The following is a 21,453-nucleotide window of genomic DNA, read 5'->3' as shown; positions in this document are numbered from 1 at the left end:
ATTCAGCAGGCTTGGGATAGGGCCAAAAGTTCTGCATTTCTTACAAGCGCCAGGAAATGTTCACGCTGTTGATTCACAATCCAACTTTTGAAGAGCAAGGTTCTGGAGAGGTTCAAGTCAGAAACACATTCCAAACAACACTGCTTCACACTCTCCTGCCTTCAAGAATTTTAGGCCAGTGACTACTGTGGTTCTTTAACAGGACATGCATCCTTGCTCTACACTGAACATCTCACCCTCATACCAAGGGTGCTTTATCATCAGGCATAAGAAGTACAGGGCACAGGCCTTTTCAGGGGCTTTGGAAAGTACTGCGTGTGTTTGTTAGTTGCTCAGTCATGTCTGACTCTGTGCGACCCCATGGGTTGAAGCCTGCCAGACTTCTCTGTCCATGAGGTTTTCCAGGTAAGAATATTGGAGTGGGTTGTCATTTCCTTCTCCAGGGGATCTTCCTGACCCAGGGATCGAACCCGGGTCTCTTACATTGCAGGAAGATTCTTTACTGTCTCAGTCACCAGGGAAGCCTGGCAATTTATTCCATAGGCCAATACTTCAAAAAACAAAATGTAAAAACTGCTTTTCATTTTGGCATGCGGCAGGTGGTATGATGAGGGATAAGACCTTCAAAAATATGACTTCCCAGGGCTAAAAAGATCTTAAAATGACTATTTCAATCGCTTTTCATTTATGCTTATAATCCTCAGCCCAAGTCACAGAGGCAGCTCCCAGAGCTTTTTATGTCTCAGCACTAAGACAGTTTCCTGGCATACAGGCCCTCAATCAGCTAAAAAGGCATATATATATTATGGCTCCTTCACTGTGGTGGAAACCTGTAGTGTTTAAGGATTTTTTTTTACTTGTTCTAATTTACCCAAAACCATGTGGCTCCTTTGGTTTTATTCTTTTACTCATGACTCAGTTTCTGAATATGTGGACTTTTCAAATCTCAGGGCTCCAATTTAATAGCCAAGAAAGGTTTGCAATCTGTTGCTACAAATGGTCAAAATACTGATGTCTGCCATAGGAATGCAAGCATAAAGACCACTTTTGACAACCCTAATCTATGGCACAGCATGATAAATGTATACATAAACGGGAAACTAGCACACAGGAAATCAAAACTCTTTCTTCAAATTTTCCAGCTGCCACTTCATTTCTGGCATTTAGAAAGTATTTTTATGCAATGCCATCCCCCCTAGAGAAACCTCATCCTATAAACTGTCCTTTTGAAAACTACTCTAACCTGATAATCTGCTCAAGCAAAAGCCCATCTCCATAAATTATAAATAAACTGAATATTTTGGATTCCGATATCCAGTTTTTGGATAAACTGGCCATCAACAAGGTTAATGTTTGTGCACTGAAAAACTAAGGAGATCTAAACTTGGAGGATGACAAATTCCCTATAAACTAGAGGGTTAAGAGGGCAGATCAAAACCCTGGACAGCCATCAGAGAAACTGACCTAAGCTAGTGGTCCTCAAATGTCAGTACATGAGTAGCACCTGAAAGATACATAAGGCTTTAGGGCCTCACCAGAGGCTATGGCTTGGTGAGATCATGCCAGGGCTCAGCCACGTAATTCTGATGCATGTGATCATTCATCTTGAGGTCTGGTGTTAGAGATGGAAAAGAAGATAGATGAGGGTTGGAACTTGGTGAGCAATGACATTTGGGAAATTTGTCTATGGTAAACACTGCATCACCAAGGGCCTAGCCCAGTAAGTGTTTGCTGAATGACTGTAGTTTCAAACAGGTATTTAAATCTATGGTTTGTGATAATTATTTGCTGTACTAGATATTTCTAAAATGTAAGCCTTGTAGAACTTTTTATACTTTTCTATAGCTACTTTTTTTTAAATAAACTTTTTTTTAACAACAGTTTTAGGCTTACAGGATTATTGCAAAGATAATACAGAGTTCCTGTATACATCATACCCAGTTTCCCTTATATTAACATCTATTATTGGTATGGTACATTTATCACTGTGAAGGAACCAATACTGTTTCTATAGATATTTTGAAGAAGAGACTGAGATTAAGACAAGCAAAGCTGATGGAGAAAGCCACTCTAAATGGAGGTCACAGAATAAGCCAAAACAGGAAGGCAAGAAAAGAAGTGATTTTGCTTTTAGTCAAGGAGGTATGCAGTGCAGGTGAGGTCAAAAGAATCAACGAGGATTGAAAGGGAAGGATTTTTAGAAATTCCATGACCTTCTCCTTTGGGCAGTGTTGGTACAAAATCACTCATGTGGCAACAGCCTCAGTTTTTGTTTGTTTGGCCTACTAGACTTAAATCCTAATATATTCTTGCCTTTCCTCATATATTCATTCTACCAACTCCTCACACCTCACCAGGAGATGCAGGCAATTCTTTTTTAAATATTTACTATAACTCTGGAAGTATGGCACATTTCTCTTAGTAATATACAGTTTTTGGTAAAAATCACTATCTTCTCCCATGCCCCCACCCCCCACCACAGTAAAGTATTTAAAGATAATAACCCTAATAGAAAAACCCCACCATCAACAAAAAACAATAGTAATTATTTTTCAATGGATCTTCAACAGATAATGGGCTTCCCTGATGGCTCAGATGATAAAGAATCTGCGTGCAAGCCAGGAGACCCTGGCTCAATCCCTGGGTTGGAAGAACATTTGGAGAAGGGAATGGCTACCTTCTCCAGTATTCCTGCCTGGAAAATTCCATGGACAGAGAAGCCTGGCAGACCTCAGGCTTCCCTGGTGGCTCAGATGGTAAAGAATTTGCCTGCAATGCAGCAGATATGGTTCAATCCCCAGGTGGGGAAGATCCCCTGGAAAAGGGACTGGTAACCCACTTCAGTATTCTTGCTTGGAAAATTCCATGAATAGAGGAGCCTAAAGGGCTGCAGTCCACGGGGTTGAAAAGAGTCAGACATGACTGAGCAACTAACACTTTCAATTTTTCACTTTCAACAGATCATCTACTCTAACATAAAACTTTTCATAGTCAGTATCACATACTTTGTCTTCCTTCCTGTTACAATGGATCAATGCTCCTAGCTAAAGTATCAAAGCTCCTGGCTAAAGCCAAGCTTCCTGGTGGGTACTTTATCAGTGCTACCCTAAGTGTGGTGAGCTTCCTTCATTGAGAAAGTCTCACCACAAAAAACAATGTCAATGGAACTAAACTGTATGCTTACGCAGCTGACCCAATTTCCAGTGCAAGTTGACAGTGGACAGCGCTACCTTCAGGAAAGGTGATCTCAGACAGGCACAATGAGAAATCCTGTACTTTATCTCACCCCTACTGGCTTACCCAAGGACACTGTTTCTTCACTTAGGCCTGTTTTCTTTAGCACTATCAATATTTCTTTTTTCTGTGCCCTTCCTATCTGTAAACCAACATGCATAATATTCCATATTCAGAAATGAATCTTAGCGTTCATATCTCCTTCCAGATATAGCCACATTTCTCTGCTCCTTCTTATAGCAAAATCTTCTAAAGAGCTGATAATTATTGCTTTCATTTTTTCAATTCCCATCTGCTCTTGAATTCACTCTGATAAGACTTTCATCTCTACTGCTCCACTGAAACAGTACTTGTCAAGGTCACCAGTATCTGCATCCCACTGCCAAAACCCAGGGATAATTGTCAATCTTCATCCTCCAACCTCCCAGAAGCTCTTTACCTCCTTCCTTTATGAAATATTTCCCTCATGTGGTTGGTATTATGCCCTTCTGGTTCTCATCTTACATCATAGGCTACTCCTTTTCCATCTCTGTTGCTGGTGGCTTCCAAACATCTTGACCTTGGAAGGTTGGCATGTTCCAGGGCCCAGTCTTAAGTAGATTTCTCTTTTCAATCTGTACTTTCCTCTAGAGTGCTCTCGTTCAGTTTGATGACTTCAAACACTACCCAATGCCGAGGACCTCAAACGTATTAGCATGTCGCTAGTCTTAACTTCTCTGAGCTCCATACAAGCATGTCCAGCCTCTTCTCTTACATCTCCACTTGGGTATCTAACAGCATCTTAAATTTCTGCTCGATAAAGGATCCCTCACCTCTCCCACTCCTCTCTCAGTATCTTCCATTTAAGTGAATGTTACCACCATTTGTCATTCTGTTGAGGCCACAATTCTAAGAGCCATCTTCAAACTTTTTTCTCTCCCACCCACATCCAGCCATCTGCAAGACTTGTCATCTCTGTCTTCAAACAGGGGCTCTGTATCAACCCAGGAGGGTGGGGTGGGGAGGGAGATGGGAGGGAATTTCAAAAGGGAGGGGATATATGTATAACTATGGCTGATTCATGTTGAGGTTTGACAGAAAACAACAAAATTCTGTAAAGCAACTATCCTTCAATAAAAAAATTAATAAATTTAAAAAAAATCGATCTTCCTACTACCATTATTGCAATCCACCTGTTCAAGTCATCATCGTCTCTTACCCAGACTGCTGTATTAAGCTCCTAACTGGTCCTTCCTGGTTTCTCTCTTGTCTCTTTACCCCCTAATATCTGGACCTTGTCTTCTTCCAACCTCATTTTTATTGGTTCCTTCGCACCTCACACTTCCTCCACACAGTCTTCCAGATCCTTGAATGTACCATCTTCACTCTGACCACAGGGCCTGTGTGTATGCTATTCCTGCTGATAAGAAGTCTTCCTTTGCTGTCTGCCTATTAACTCCTGCTACAGATTTCAGCACAAGTTTCACTCCTTCATAAAAACTCCTCCTATTCCAGTCCAGAACAAAGTTCCTTTCATAGCTCCCCTCTCAGAACTGTGCTTTTTAATGATGACATTAAAATTTTACAGATTAGGCACTAGAAAATATTTACTGAATGAAAGAGTCAATGAAGGAATGGATGACCTTCCTAAGAATCTCTGATTCCATAAATCACTTATTTGCTATATATATCTCATTTGAACATAAACTGGTGAAGGTAATAATCAGCTAAACAATTCAGTGTTTGGTGGGAAAACACACACACACACACACACACACAAGTAAATGTTTGAAGCCAACATGCAGAGAAGATAAACAAAATAAGGGTCTGAAATTTTAACTGCAGGGCCAGGGAATTTTTACTTTCCTCAGTAAGCAAATCTTGAAAATATGTATAAAGCTGTGACTTTATTTTTGTACTATATTTTGCAATGTGTATGGAAGAGGGTGGAGAGAAGCCTGTCTCAAAGTGTCCTGTATTTTTGGTACTCAATTTTCATCTTCCTTATGTTCCTTCTTTCTCAGATTGAGCAGTTGTCCTCATGTGAAACATCTACCAAGAACTTACAGTGGCCAGGCACAATTAAGCTTTGCAGGCAAGCAGAAGTCAGCTTTCTTATCCTTGGGAAATTTAGCCTGAACACACAATGTGAGACATTCAGGTAGAAAAAAAACAAAAGACCATACTAACAGCCAGGTTTTTATAGTCATAGCTTTTGGTAGGACTTCACATAATGCAGAGAAGCTACAGGATTAGGGACAGCACAGTTTAAAGACAGCATTTAACTGACTTGAAAACACTGGAAGAAAGGACCCACATATAAAAGAACACATTCTTTGTGAGATGAGCTATTCAATTGAGTTCAAGCCTAGACAACGGTGACTTCTGGGCCAGTTACCATCAATGTGACATGTATCAAGCATACAAGTGGGTAGTAAAAGTGGAAGTTTGGGTGAAAATGCCTCTTTGAGGGGCGCTTCTCAAATATTTCTCTAGTGTCATGGAAGAAAAGGTGGTCAACTGCAGGGACCTAGATCTAGCTTCTGAAACTTGCTTCTATATAATTTAACAAAGTAAAACCTTTTAATTTCTGGTGTGGGCTCTTTAACATATTTAAAATATCTTTCAGAGATTTATTTCTCTATCAATACTATTGATGTTTATATTTTTTAACAGATAAGACACAAATAGCTGAAGGTTTATTTCTGAACTATCAGTTCAGTCACTCAGTCGTGTCTGACTCTGTGACCCCATGGACTGCAGCATGCCAGGCCCCCCTGTCCATCACCAACTCCCAGAGTTTACGCAAACTCATGTCCGTTGAGTCGGTGGTGCCATCCAACCATCTCATCCTTTGTCATCCCCTTCTCCTCCCGACTCTAATCTTTCCCAGCATCAGGGTCTTTCCCAATGAGTCAGTTCTTCGTATCAGGTGGCCAAAGTATTGGGGTTTCAGTGTCAGAATCAGTCCTTTCAATGAATATTCAGGACTGATTTCCTTTAGGGTGGACTGGTTGGATCTCTTTGCAGTCCAAGGGACTCTCAAGAGTCTTCACCAACACCACAGTTCAAAAGCATCAATTCTTAGTGCTCACCTTTATAGTCCAACTCTCATATCCATACATGACTACTGGAAAAACCATGATCACACAAGAAAGATCCCACATGCTTTCAAGGTTTGAATGGGAAATGACTATGACAGTTAAATGAGGAGAGGACAGGAAACTGAACAGCTGAAATCAGGGGGTCTATTCCAACTTGGCAGGTGGTTCACAGGCTGTGGAGTCCTGTCTATGAATTAGGTTGGATATACCACAGCCAGACATCACCAGGGGAAAAGCAGTGCCAGATTCCTATCAGCACTGACTTGGGTGTCAATGGAATGATGGTACTGCATTCAGCAAAGTCTTACGACCTTTTTCTTAGGTTTGCTATGGGACTAATCTTTGGTTTAAACACATTACACAGAGCTCATCTCTAACAGAACCATGCTCCTATTTAGCTAACATTAGGGATGGAAATCTTGAACATTGTAAGTTTACTCAAAAACAGAATCTGACTTCTAAGTTTGCTCCCCACTCACATGACAAGTCTTCCCAAGTGTAGTAGCGATTTTTAGGTGGCGGCAGAGTGAGATGGCATTTCCTATCATAAGCCACATGACTGTCATGGCTTTCAGAAGCTAAACCACTACCTTTGTACAAAAGGAACAAAATGTTAAATTCACTTTCAGTTTGAATGTCTGCCACTGGAAATTCTAATTCAAGTCAAAATATCCCTCTGCACACAGATGCAGGCAGGATGACCAAATAATGATGCTGTATGATGATGATGTCAACAGCATAGACCCCTTCCTGTGCTGGCTCCCTGGACCACTCAACACCCTCTCCAGGTACCCAGAATATTTGTTATTTGGTAATGAGGCCAGAAACATGACCAATGGTTCCCACTTAAACCTGTAGCATCTGGACATCCAGATGAAGAGTTATTTGATTCTACTCACAGATATCAAACTAAATATGCTAAACTCTAAAGAGAGCTATTTCAGGATTCTCAATTAGTCTTCAAAATGGAAAAGCTGTTTCTGTACTTATGTAAAATATAATATGCTATATTATACAATTTGTTACTTCACAAAGTTTTTAACACGGCATTTTAACACCTCCTCGTCTCTAAATGTGTACTGCAGCAGAAGCCACATTAGGCATATCTAATCAACATCAAACCCTATCTTCCTGGGGCTCTTACCTTCATCATATTTGGGTACCTGGGGAAGACAAATGGTGTTTTTGACCCATGAACAGATACCTGAAGAATCCAAGCTTCACCTGAGCATGAGGGTTTTGGGGATGGGAGAAGAGGAGGAAGGAGAGGGAGGCAAATGTGGGCTGGAAGGAAAGGATGCTTATGAAATAGGGTAAATTATAAATGTGGAGGTAAAGATCAAGCCACTTTCCTAAAAACAAACAAACAAACCCACTTCATCTTCATTTCACATCCTGAGATAATAGAGACCAGAAGCGTGAGAGCAGATAAACCCATGACGCTGTGCCCTCCAGGAATAGCTCCTGGAATAGAAGGCCGTTCTGACCACCCCTTACTCTCCTCTCCTGGTTCCTACTCATTCAACTATTGACCTGAGATCATTTTACTTTCCCCCCCAATATGCTTAATATAAGCTAATTTTGTCAACATCAGTAACTCCCCAGATGCCTGTGTCTCTTCCTGAACTTCCTTCAGAACACTATTTTCAGCCTTCTGAAAATACACATCACTCAGGTATGTAAAAGGAACTTTAATCTTCACCTGTCTAACTCAGGGGTCCTATCTTATTCCCAGTGCTCAGCATATGGGAGAGGCTGAATGTATTCTCTGAGTTAAAGTGAGTTAAGAAAGATCAGAAATGACTCAAGGGTCCAGAAATAAAGCTGGTATTAAATAACCTATGGTACACCTAGTCAGTGGAATATTATACAGCTACAAAAGAAAAAGAAACCATAAATGAATGAGGGACTTTCTACGTATTGATTTGGAAAGATTGCTAGGATTTTTATTTAAAAGAAAGATTTGCAGGACAGTTCATTTATTCTGCTACCTGCTAAGCTCTGCATAAAGGAACAGTGGAAGGACATGCAAGAAACAAATAAAAGTGGTTACTGCAGGCTGGGAGTAGGGGTAAATAAAGTAGGTGGGAGACGGACTTCTTGAGGCATATTCTGTTATAGTTTGATTTTTGAACTATGTTAACATACTACCTATTTAAAACAAATAGTAATGATTAGGAAAAGCAAGCAGGCAAGCAAAGAGACAGACAAAACAAGTGAGACGAGTTAACTCAGAAGCAAAGAAAAAGAACTTCAGGATTTGGAGGTTTCAAATTTGAGATCAAAGTGAATGTACCATATTCTCCACTTCCCATATTCAATGAGTTGCAATTATCATCAATGTAAATGTCTTACTTGTTAGCCACCAAGCGCATGACAGTCCAGTCCTTTGGAAACATCTCTGGGCGTATCAATATTCGGAACACAGTAAATATCTGCAGCAGGAAATCCTTGGGTAAGGAGGAAAGAGACCATTTTACTGAGTTATTGTAATTGTTCACACACACACACACACACACACACACACACACACACACACACACACACACACACACACACAGCTATTGTTACTATTTCCAAAGCACTTACAGAGAAAGGAGCCATACTCAATACTTTACCCAGGAGAAAAAATCATCTCCCTGCTCATTCTCAGTGACCAGTTGATTTGCTACCCTTCCCAAACGTTCCTCCTTCTTTCTCTTTCTCATGCCTGGTGGAAATGACACTTTGTTTCTCTCCACAAGCTCTAAACATTTAGGTTTGAGAAATAAAACAGAAAACTACTAACAGATTAGCAGGGAAATGTATTTTCTTTCTTCTATTATAGTATCCTAAACTTCAGTACTTTTCAGTTCAAGAGAACTGCAAAGGGTTTTAGTTCAATCATGCTTTCATTTAAGTGGGTGTTAGAATTTAGAAAGCTATGCTCATTGGAAAGCATCTTAGGCAAAAACCCATGTTTCTTAAAGGGCATTCTGAAAATGCAGGATTAATGGGATGCATGCAGGTTTATAGAATCTGAAGGTCCTAGGCAGAATAAATAGAGAGAGGGATGTGTATAAAGCTGAGCCCAGTGACAAGTCCTTAGAAACCAAGAGTGTGTCAAGGTATTCTTCACAGAGATGCCATTCTAGGGGGCAGTGGTATTTATGACGATGGTATCTTTAAGCTGACCACCTGGAAACACTCTTGACAAAAAGCTTTTGTCAGGCATGGAAATACCATTTCTTAAAACATTGTAAGAAACAGACCCAAATTGCTGGAGCACATTATACTTAACAAGAACTCAAGAAGCTAACACACCGCAGGTAATGAATGAAATGGAGCTTGCCCTACTCAAAAAGAGATTGGCTCAATCTAATTATGATTTAGATTTGTTAACTAGAAAACTTAAAGATAGTTCTGTAACTTAATTACTGCTAGGAAAACATATTTCACAATTTCACTGAAGGTAGTAGTATTGTGTTGCTTAGAAAAATACCCCAAATATAAGAGTTTTATTTATCAAACCTAACAACACATTAGGTTAAACATGTAAGCCACTTGAATATAAGATTATCATTGTCACCCATATCATCAGTAGACAGAAAGATCCTAAAAAGCTAGAAACATGTGGGAGCTGTGTGTGTGTGTGTGTTTACATATTCTAACAGCTTTGATCAAACTCATAAATATTTTGACAAGGATTTAATTTAGTTTCTTTGGCATCAGCACACATACGCTGATGTGTAGTCCATGCCATGTGGAAACATGCCCCCTAGGTCGTCTGTCTTTAAATGGTGAGACAGACCCTTCCTGTGTTGGCAGAACTACCACAGTTTCCCAAACGTATTCTCCTTCAGGTCAGATAATTTTGGGAAACCTCCCATTCTAGCCCTCCACTGGGATAGGGGGTCATTAGCATATCAAAACTATGAGAAGCTCTTTTTAATGCACTTCTAGATCTTTTTTCAGTTTTCCTGTTGATTCTTCTGAGTTTTGCAGACATGAACACATATAATCCTTGCAAAAACTGTTTGCATTTACCTTTCAAAGTGTTATACCTCACTTTAGTTTTCTGTCTTGAGGTATTTGCTTAGATAGATATTAAAGAAAAATCCTGAAGGTGGGGAGTCACTTGTTTTCCATAGTTTACAAGTACTTTTGTTGGGAGAATGAAATGGCAGCCCACTCCAGTATTCTTGCCTGGAGAATCCCATGGACTGAGGATTCAGGTGGGCTATAGAATATAGGGTCGTTAGGAGTCAGACGGTACTGAAGCAGCTTAGCACACATGCACTTGTGTGTGTGTGTGTGTGTGTGTGTGCGCGCGCGCACGCGCACACACGTGCCCTCAGTTGCTAAGTCGTGTCTGACTGTTTGTAACCCCATGGACTGTCCCCAAAGGCTCCTCTATCCATGGACTTTTCCAGGCAAAAAAACTGGAGTGGATTACCATTTCCTTCTCCAGTGGATCTTCCCGACCCAGGGATCGAATCCACGTCTCTTGTTGCACCTCCTGTATTGGCAGGTGGAATCTTTACCACTGTAGGTTCTAAAATGGTGATGTTTCATCTTTTCTCCTCTAATCAGTAAACAGAATTGGAAATTGGAGGCAGCACCCCTCACTAGGGAATAGGAGAGAGGGATGTCTCTTGCACAGAGGGAAAAAAAATGGCTGAAAAATTGGCTACAGGAGGCAAGATATCTATCTTCAGGGCTAGCAATTTTGACTGCTGTTTTGCAGCGCAGGGGACAAAGGCAGTTATTCCAGGTGTAGGACTGGAGACAAACAACCTGTTTCTGTACCATCTCATTTTCCTACTCCCATTTATCTCACACAATAAAAGGCGTGGCAGCATGGGGCCTCGGGCCAATGCCTACAAACTGACATCAACTTTTATTTCCCTGAAGAAAACCTCTCACTATCTTAAGTAGCTTTCTGAGCTTCATCTACCTTTGTGGAACCAAACACATTCATTTGTAGAAATCTTATAATGAAAAATAAAAGAACATTATACTGAGATCAGAAAATCTAGATTCTAATCCTGCCTCTGTCATTAACAAGCTCAATGACCTAGATAATTTATTTAACCTCTCTGGAGTTGAGCTCTGAGGCTTTATAATGCGAGGGCTTGGGCTTTCCTGGTGACTTGGATGGTAAAATGGAGAAAGATATGGCAACCCACTCCAGTATTCTTGCCTAGATAATCCTGTGGACAGGGGAGCCTGGTGGGCTGCTGGACATGGGGTCCCACAGGGTCAGACACAACTGAAGCGACTTAGCATGCATGCATGCATTAGAGAAGGAAATGGCAACCCACTCCAGTGTTTTTGCTTGGAGAACCCCAGGGACAGAGGAGCCTGGTGGGCTGCTATCTATGGGGTTGCACATGGTCAGACACGACTAAAGCGGCTTAGCAGCAGCAGCAGATGGTAAAAAATATGCCTGCAATGCATGACCCAGGTTCAATCCCTGAATTGGGAAGATCCTCTGGAGAAGGGAGTGGCTACCCACTCTAGTATTCTTGTCTGGAGAATTCCATGGACAGAGGAGCCTGGTAGACGACAGTCCATGGAGTCTCAAAGAGTCAGACATGACTGAGTGACTAACACTTTAAAGTCTCTTGTAGTTAGAAGAGACTAAAAATAATTAATATGGCCACTCATCTATTCATGCAGTATACAAAACTTTTTATATTTCTAAACTGAAGGTTAATGTTTCGGTAGATGGTATCACAAGTACATTCCACTGCGGTACTTACATGGATTCAGCAAGTATTCTTGTCAACTGCCTTGTGACAGGTTACATTTCAAACTCAGTGCCAATATTTTAAAGCACTGAGACCTGAATGTGAGGCTCACCATCCCATCCCTCCCCAAATGCAAGGGTATTTCCTTGTCTATTCTAAGTACTTTTCACTAAACAAGACTGTCTGCACAGATAAGTGAAATTATTTTGCACATATAAACAATAAGTAACAGGTTCTTTTTAAAATTTAAAAAAAGAACACTGTTGCAATCATACTCTGGTTTGGATAGACACAAAAATAAGTGTTTCATATGCCATTATTTTAAAATTGGCAGCCTGGAAGCAGTTTCTTTTATGTTTGTTAACTTCAAATAGCACAACATAGGTATTTAGTTGCATTACTGGTTATTATTCAAATAAGGCAACAAATTAAAAAAAATAGGGAGGAGTTTTATTTCACAGCAACATTTCTTTTCTGCAGTGCGAGAGGTTCAAAGAAGGTTCAGGTGAAAACCTTCACAAACAATAAAAGTCTCACATTCAAATAGAAAAGAAAGCAGAAGTAACCGTTATGATGTTAGATTATCATTAACATTTATTCATTCATAAATATTGGATGCTTTAATATGTGCTAGGCACAGTAAAAGAGACTGGGGACACCTAGTGGGATAAAATATATTCTTTCCTTTATTCATGTAAGAATATTTACACAGTATCTGCAATAGGCCACACGATGATGAGTTAGCTGAATGTGACCTTTGCTTTCCTCAAACTCAGTTTTGTGGGAGAGATGAGTGCTCATCTGTTTAAGGATGTGTTACAAACTAGGATAAATCTGTGGGCCAGTTATTTCACTGCTTCCCTGATAGCTCAGATAGTAGACGACAGTCCATGGAGTCTCAAAGAGTCAGACATGACTGAGTGAATAACACTTTAAAGTCTCTTATAGTTAGAAGAGACTGAAAATAATTAATATGGTCATTAATTGCAGTGACTATACTGCAGGTCACTGCAACTGACCTGCATTGCAGACCTGCAATGCGGAGACCCGGGATCAATCCCTGGGTCAGGAAGAGCCCCTGGAGAAGGAAATGGCAACCCACTCCAGTATTCTTGCCTGGAAAATCCCATGGATGGAAGAGTTTGGCGGGCTAGGTGGGCTACAGTCCATGGCGTCGCAAAGAGTCAGACAGGACTGAGGGACTAACACTTTCACTTTCACAGGTATTTCACACCAAGGGAAGGGCACTTCCCAGCCCCAGAGGCAAGACAGAACATAGGCTCACCCAGGCTGCAAAACGGAGTACTCAGAAATGGGGTGTGTAGGTGGGTCAGTTCAGTTCAGTTGCTCAGTCATGTCCGACTCTTTGCGACCTCATGGACTGCAGCACGCCAGGCTTCCCTGTCCATCTCCAACTCCCAGAGCCTACTCAAACTCATGTCCATTGAGTTGGTGATGCCATCCAACCATCTCATCCTCTGTCGTTCCCTTCTCCTCCTGCCTTCAATCTTTCCCAGCATCAGGGTCAGTTCTAATGAGTCAGTTCTTTGCATCAGGTGGCCAAAGTACTGGAATTTCAGCTTCACCATCAATCCTTCCAATGAATATTCAGGACTGATTTCCTTTGGGATAGATGGGTTGGATCTCCTTGCAGTCCAAGGGATTCTCAAGAGTCTTCACCAACACCACAGTTCAAAAGCATCAATTCTTCAGTGCTCAGCTTTCTTTATAGTCCAACTCTCACTTCCATACATGACTACTGGAAAAACCATAGCTTTGATTAGATGGACCTTTGTTGGCAAAGGAATGTCTCTGCTTTTTAATATGCTGTCTAGGTTGGTCATAACTTTTCTTCCAAGGAGCAAGCATCTTTTAATTTCATGGCTGCAGTTCCCCATCTGCAGTGATTCTGGAGCCCCAAAAATAAAATCTGTCACTCTTTCCACTGTTTTCCCATCTATCTGCTATGAAGTGATGGGGCCAGGTGCCATGATCTTAGTTTTCTGAATGTGGAGATTTAAGCCAACTTTTTCACTCTCCTCTTTCACTTTCATCATGAGGCTCTATAGTTCTTCGCTTTCTGCCATAGAGGTGGTGTCATCATCTTTCTCCCGGCAATCTTGATTCCAGCTTGCATTTCTTTCAGCCCAGTGTTTCTCATGATGTACTCTGCATATAAGTTAAATAAGCAGGATGACAATATACAGCCTTGACGTACTCCTTTTCCAATTTGGAACGAGTCTGTTGTTCCATGTCCAGTTCTAACTGTTGCTTCTTGACCTGCATACAGATTTCTCAGGAGGCAGGTCAGGTGATCTGATAGTCCCATCTCTCAAAGAATTTTCCACAGTTTGTTGTGATCCACACAGTCAAAGGCTTTGGCATAGTCAATAAAGCAGAAGTAGATGGTTTTCTGAAACTCTTGTGCTTTTTCAATGATACAATGGTTGTTGGCAATTTGATCTCTGCTTCATCTGCCTTTTTTAAATCCAGCTTGAACATCTGGAAGTTCATGGTTCACATACTGTTGAAGTCTGGCTTGGAAAATTTTGAGCATTACTTTGCTAGCATGTGAGATGAGTGCAACTGTGTGGTAGTTTGAACATTCTTTGGCATTACCTTTCTTTGGGATTGGAAAGAAAACTGACCTTTTCCAGTCATGTGGCCACTGCTGAGTTTTCCAAATTTGCTGGCATATTGAGTGCGGTACTTTCACAGCATCATCTTTTAGGATTTGAGATGGCTCAATTGGAATTCCATCACCTATAAGAAAAGAGTCGTACAACTTTTTCTGGAGCGATGCTTCCTAAGACCCACTTGACTTTGCATTCCAGGATGTCTGGCTATAGGTGAGTGATCACACCATCATGATTTATCTGGGTCCTGAAGACCTTTTTTGTATATTCTTCTCTTTATTCTTGCCACCGCTTCTTAATATATTCTGCTTCTGTTAGGTCCATACCATTTCCATCCTTTATTGAGCCCATCTTTGCATGAAAATTTCCCTTGGTATCCCTAATTTTCTTGAAGAGATCTCTAGTCTTTCCCATTCTATTGTTTTCCTCTATTTCTTTGCATTGATTACTGAGGAGGGCTTTCTTATCTCTCCTTGCTATTCTTTGGAACTCTGCAATCAAATGGGTATATCTTTCCTTTTCTCCTTTGCCTTTTGCTTCTCTTCTTTTCATAGCTGTTTGTAAGCCCTCCTCAGACAATCATTTTGCCTTTTTTGCATTTCTTTTTCTTGGGGATCGTCTTGATCCCTACCTCCTGTACAATGTTCCGAACCTTCTCCATCCATACTTCTTCAGGCACTCTTTCTATTGGATCTAATCCCTTGAATGAATCTACTTGTCACTTCCACTGTATAATCATAAGGGATTTGATTTAGGTCATACCTGAATGGTCTGGTGGTTTTCACTACTTTCTTCAATTTAAGTCTGAATTTGGCAATAAGGAGTTCATGATCTGAGCCACAGTCAGCTCCCAGCCTTGTTTTTGCTGACTGTATAGAGCTTCTCCATCTTTGGCTGCAAAGAATACAATCAATCTGATTTCAGTATTGATCATCTGATGATGTCCATGTGTAGAGTCTTCTCTTGTGTTGTTGGAAGAGGGTGTTTGCTATGACCAGTGCGTTCTCTTGGCAAAACTCTGTTAGCCTTTGCCCTGCTTCATTCTGTACTCCAAGACCAAATTAGTCTGTTACTCCAGATATTTCCTGACTTCCTACTTTTGCATACAAGTCCCCTATAATGAAAAGGACATATTTTTGGGGTGTTAGTTCTAGAAGGTCTTGTAGGTCTTCATAGAACCGTTCAACTTCAGCTTCTTCAGCATTATTGGTCAGGGCATAGACTTGGATTACTGTGTTATTGAATGGCTTGTCTTGGAAACAAACAGAGATCATTCTGTCATTTCTGAGACTGCATCCAAGTACTGCATTTTGGGCTCTTTTGTGGACTATGATGGTGACTCCATTTCTTCTAAGGGATTCTTGCCCACAGTAGTAGATATAATGGTAGGTGGGTAGGGATACATAAAAGATGGATAGATAGATAAACAGGAAGATAGCAATAAATATGGACCAAGGATATACAAACAGAAAAGAGACAAATGAATCTCCTACCTTTTCCCTGGTAAGCAGTTTGGAAATTCATCCTGAGGACAATGCAGAGACACTGAGGGACTTTATACATACATGTAAGAAGATCACACTCCTCTTTCACAGAGATTTTCTGACTACAATATACAACACAATGTTTTGTGTTTAAATATATTATGGTATCAGAACAACACAAGATAGAAATCAGCTGTATATGAAACAGAATTGGTGAGACACAGAAGGAGACCTTTGGAGATCAGGAAACCTGAGTTAAGAAATCTGGGGGAGTTGGACCATAAAGAAGGCTGAGCACTGAAGAACTGATGCTTTCGAAATGTGGTTCTGGAGAAGACTCTTGAGAGTCCCTTGGACAGCTAGGAGATCAAACCAGTCAATCCTAAAGGAAACCAACCCTGAATATTCATTGGAAGGACTGATGCTGAAGCTCCAATGCCACCTCTTGCAAAGAGCTGACTCATTGGAAAAGATCCTGATGCTGGGAAAGACTGAAGGCAAAAGGAGAAAAGGGTGGCAGAGTATAAGATGGTTAGATAGCATCACTGGCTCGATGGAAACGAATTTGAGTAATTCCTCTCCAGAAGACAGTGAAGGACACGGGAGCCTGGTGCACTGCAGTCCGTGGGCTAACATAGACACAGCTCAGCGCCTCAACAATAACAACATGATTCAGGCTATAGTCAAATATTATTTTAAAAATCTGCCACAAATTTCAAATATGTGACACCGTTGATTCAGGGTCTGAACTCAGTTAAAGAGTGTTAATCAAAATTATCACATTGAAATTTATATTTATACCCTTACAATTTACTAAGTAGATTATGCAAAAATAACTTCCAAATGGTCCTCAATCTTCAAGAACTATAGAATTTTTTTTTTTTGTAATAAAATAAAGACTATAAGTTGAAATAACTTAATGGAAAAAGACAGCTTCTGAAGCAATCAGACATTTATTATGAGGGTTGAGTCACTCAATAAAGATTTAATGCTTAGGACACAGAGTCCTTACTCTCAGAGAGCTCATAGTCATCAAGAATACAAGAAAACATGCACATGTTCTCACAGAGAGGGACTGTGGTCTGTAAAGGCTTCATTTTTAAAAAGTGACATCTGGGGCTTCCCTGTGGCTCAGTGGTAAAGAATCCACCTGCCAATGCAGGAGACGTGGGTTTGATCCCTGATTCAGGAAGATCCCACATGCTACAGAGCACCTAAGCCCATGCCCCACAACTGTTCAGCCCATGCTCTAGAACCCGGGAGCTACAGCTGCTGACACCACAACAAGAGACGCCACTGCGATGAAAAGCCCACACACCACAGCTGGAGAGGAGCCCCCGTTCACTGCAACTAGAGAAAAAGCCCACACAGCAAGGAAGACCCAACACACTGTAAAATAAAATGTTCTAAAAAGTGACTCCTGAGCCAGATTTAAAGCAGGAGGTGAAACAGGAATTTAAAATTATCTATAGTTTGTGAGGAATATACAAGTAATCACAGTAATCTTAAGTGACAGGAATGAGAGGTGTTTGGAAAGGGATGGAGGACAATGAGGATGGAAGGAAGATTGAGGATAAGGAAGACGATGAAGAGACTGGGTTTTGTCCTGTAGACAATGTTAAGGCCTCAGATTTTACAGATGGCTTGAGACTTGATCAGATATGACTGTTGCAAGCTAGTGGGCTAATATAAGGGAGACAATGAAAGGTAATAATAGTGCTGTATCTAACTTTCAGAACATGTATACTCTCAAGCTGAGGGCAAGATCCTCACAGCTCTATATGAAAAGTCATAATCAACAAAAAACAGGAGTTTTACTGCTCTCTATATACATAAAATGTCAGGGATATGGACAAAACTTTAGCCCACAGTAGAAGGTGGGTGTATTATAAAGGGTCAGTTGTAATAAAACATTACTGACTACAGAAGAAGGAAAGAAACTCTAATCACTGCTTAGTTTTCGCTTTTGTTCATTTCTAAAATAATGGCAGGTTCTAGAGAAGGAAGGCAACAATCCAGAGGACTAGCACGGAGGGCCGCGCTCCTCCTCACTTCAGCTGACTCTGTGCCTCACACACAAGGACCTGAAGACCAAGGAGAAACAGCCTACTGTGCACCACGCTAGAAGCGACTCCAATAGTAACCCTGGAGACACCCCAGGTTTCCAAGCAAGAATGGAATTCAAACACTCGAGGCTTAGCAGATACTTGAGAACTACATACTTTCAACAATCATTTTGATTTAGAGACTCATGGGGAACTGCTAGGCCAAATCTCTCTTTGAATTGATAAGAAGGAAAAAAAAAAGAACAACCAAAACAGTAATTTGAAAATCTCAGTATATAATTTGTCAGCACCAAATAAGATTTAGAATGTGTATATCCCATGATCCAACAGTTCAAATTCCAGAAATTCATTCTACAGCAATAAGGGCACAAGTCCATGGAGATCTATGTATTGACATTAAGATGTACATGGCAGGATCCCTTCTTTATATTAATATGTATATTTTTTTGATAGAAGGTAGTTATTTCATTTTTTAAATATTTTTATTGAAGTATAGTTAATTTACAATGTTGTGTTAGTTTCAGGTGTGAATTGTATATACATACCACAACTTTATGCATTCCTCCATTGATAGACATTTAGGTTGCTTTCATATCTTGACTATTGTAAATTGTGTAGCTATGAAATTGGAGTGCATGTAGCTTTTCAATTTAGAATTTTGTCTAGATATATGGCCAGGATTAAGATTACAGGACAATATAGTAGCTCTATTTTTAGTTTTGTAAGGAATCTCTATACTGTTCTCTGCAATAGCTTTCCAATTTACATCCCCATGTATCCTTTCTAATGGAAAAAGTCATAAACATACTGAATGCTCACCAAAAGGGGAATGATTAAGTTTGGAACATTATGTAATGAGATTCAGAAAAATGAATGATGCAGTGGGCCATATAATGTCCATGATACATTATTGTGTGAAAAGAAGTGCAACCCATATGAATAATATGATCCATAGGCATGCGGATGCAGCAAAGAAAACAGTCTATGAAGATACACCCTGATGTGTTAACAGTAGTTACCTCTGGGAATTAGAATACATATGTGTGAAGGAAAAGAGGATGTATGCTTTATTACTTTAAACTGGTAGGCTTATTGGGATTTTCAGTGTCTAATTCCAGGATCAGCTATGATTTTTCACTAATCACTCTAGAAAGTTAGCAGAGAGATCACTTTGTTGACAAAGGTCCGTCTAGTCAAAGCTATGGTTTTCCATTAGTCATGTATGGATGTGAGAGTTGGGCCATTAAGAAAGCTGAGTGCTGAATTGATGCTTTTGAACTGTGGTGTTGGAGAAGACTCTTGAGAGTCCCTTGGACTGCAAGGAAGTCCAACCATCCATCCTAAAGGAGATCAGTCCTGAAGATTCATTGGAAGGACTGATGCTGAAGCTCCAATACTTTGGCCACCTGATGTGAAGAGCAGACTCACTGGAAAATACCCTGATGCTGGGAAAAATTGAGGGCAAGAGGAGAAAGGGGCAACAGAGGATAAGGTGGTTGGGTGGCATCATTGACTCAACAGACATGAGTTTTAGCAAACTCAGGGAGATAATGATGGACAGAGAAGCCTCACATGCCGCAGTTTACGGGGTCACAAAGGGTTGGACATGACTTAGAGACTAAACAACAACAACAATGAAGCTTTATCTTTCCTTACCTGATACTCCTTATTTATTCAATTTCTAACCTAAGCAAAAAAAACTCCCCAAACTCTCCCTCTGCTACTTTGGTATTTTCAGACACCTCCAATCATGACTAGAATAGCTCATTTCTTATAAAGAGGTAATAAAGGAAAAGGTTATACAATTTTAGATCAAAGATTTTGGGTTATGAACGTATGGGGGAAAGTTGGGTTTTGCTGACTAAGCCAAGAGCTGAGACATTAAAAGAATTCCTAGCCCTCTCAGTTACTTGGGAATGAAATAGTATCAATCTTCACTGCAGGGGGTGATGAAATGAGACACTGTAGAAAAGTTTAGCACTGTATCTGGTTCATGGCTATGAGGGTGAGAGTAAGGAGGGACTCTATAACTGTTGGAGAAGGAAATGGCAACCCACTCCAGTACTCTTGCCTGGAAAATCCTATGGATGGAAGAGCCTGGTAGGCTACAGTCCGTGGGGTCGCAAAGAGTCAGACATGACTTAGTGACTTCACCTTCACCCATAACTGTTAGCCATCATAACTGTTGTTTATATCAATACAGATCACACACATTTATAACTGAGTGATTTAGATGCCCTAATAACATAAAGGCATTAATAGAGACTGTTTTATTAGTCTTGATATCCCAGACATCTAGTCAAGGTACTCAACAAATATTTATTGAGTCAAGCGACTGACACAATAAAATGATAATAGTGCCTACCTCATGGGGTTCTTTTCAGGATTAAATGAGTCAATGCTAACCAACCTCTTAGAACAGTGCTGCATATGTACTGAGTTGGTCAAAAAGTTTGTTCAGGTTTCCATAAAATTCAGCTCCATGAGACTAAATGTTTGCTTTTTGAGGATCTCAGTTCCTTTATGAGAATACCAAAGCCCACAGTCCTCTTAAGACTTTTGGTTTGAGGATCCATTTGGCAGCAAAACCAAACTACTTAGAAGGTCTTTATATATCCCACCTAGAGTGAATATTTTGTTTAGCTGCAGAAAAACTGAGTGTTTGATTATTCAGTGGACCCTTGACAATATGGGTTTGGGCTGTGCAGATTCACTTAAACAGATTTTTTTCAATAGTTCAATTCAATTCAGTTCAGTTCAGTCGCTCAGTCATGTCTGACTCTTTGCAACCCCATGGACTGCAGCACACCAGGCTTCCCTGTCCATCACCAACTTCCAGAGCTTGCTCAAACTCATATCCATTGAGTCGGTGATGCTATCCAACCATCTCATCCTCTGTTGTCCCCTTCTCCTCCCGCCTTCAGTCTTTCCCAGCATCAGGGCCTTTTCAAATGAGTCAGTTCTTTGCATCAGGTGGCCAAAGTATTGTAGCTTCAGCTTTTCAGTAGTAAATACCCCAATACTGCACAATCGTAGCTGGTTGAATCCATGTATGTGGAGCTACAGATACAGAGGAAACTGGGATAGGGAGGAACCACATATACAGAGGACTGACCATAAGTTCCCTGTGGATTTTTAATTGCACACTGTTCAAGGGTCAAACTGTAGTTGCTATAGATGTAGTTGCTATAGCATCAAACTATAGTTGCTATAGCATC

The 21,453-nt window shown here is 40.5% G+C and overlaps 1 protein-coding gene across 3 annotated transcripts in view; it reads right to left on the bottom strand.

The window, feature by feature from the left end:
• The window catches only part of DOCK4 (dedicator of cytokinesis 4), a 471,517-nt gene that overhangs the window by 87,426 nt on the left and 362,638 nt on the right, over positions 1-21,453 (bottom strand). For all 3 annotated transcript variants that reach the window (XM_043463173.1, XM_043463171.1, XM_043463172.1), the window contains exon 27: positions 8,673-8,767. In XM_043463173.1, coding sequence (XP_043319108.1) covers positions 8,673-8,767 — 95 coding nt within the window. The remainder of the gene's footprint in view (positions 1-8,672; positions 8,768-21,453) is intronic.

The sequence above is a fragment of the Cervus canadensis genome, chromosome 3, assembly GCF_019320065.1.
Source record: "Cervus canadensis isolate Bull #8, Minnesota chromosome 3, ASM1932006v1, whole genome shotgun sequence".
Taxonomy (NCBI): Eukaryota; Metazoa; Chordata; class Mammalia; order Artiodactyla; family Cervidae; genus Cervus; species Cervus canadensis.
Note: the sequence above shows the minus strand (reverse complement) of the source record. Positions and strands in the feature narration are given on the sequence as shown.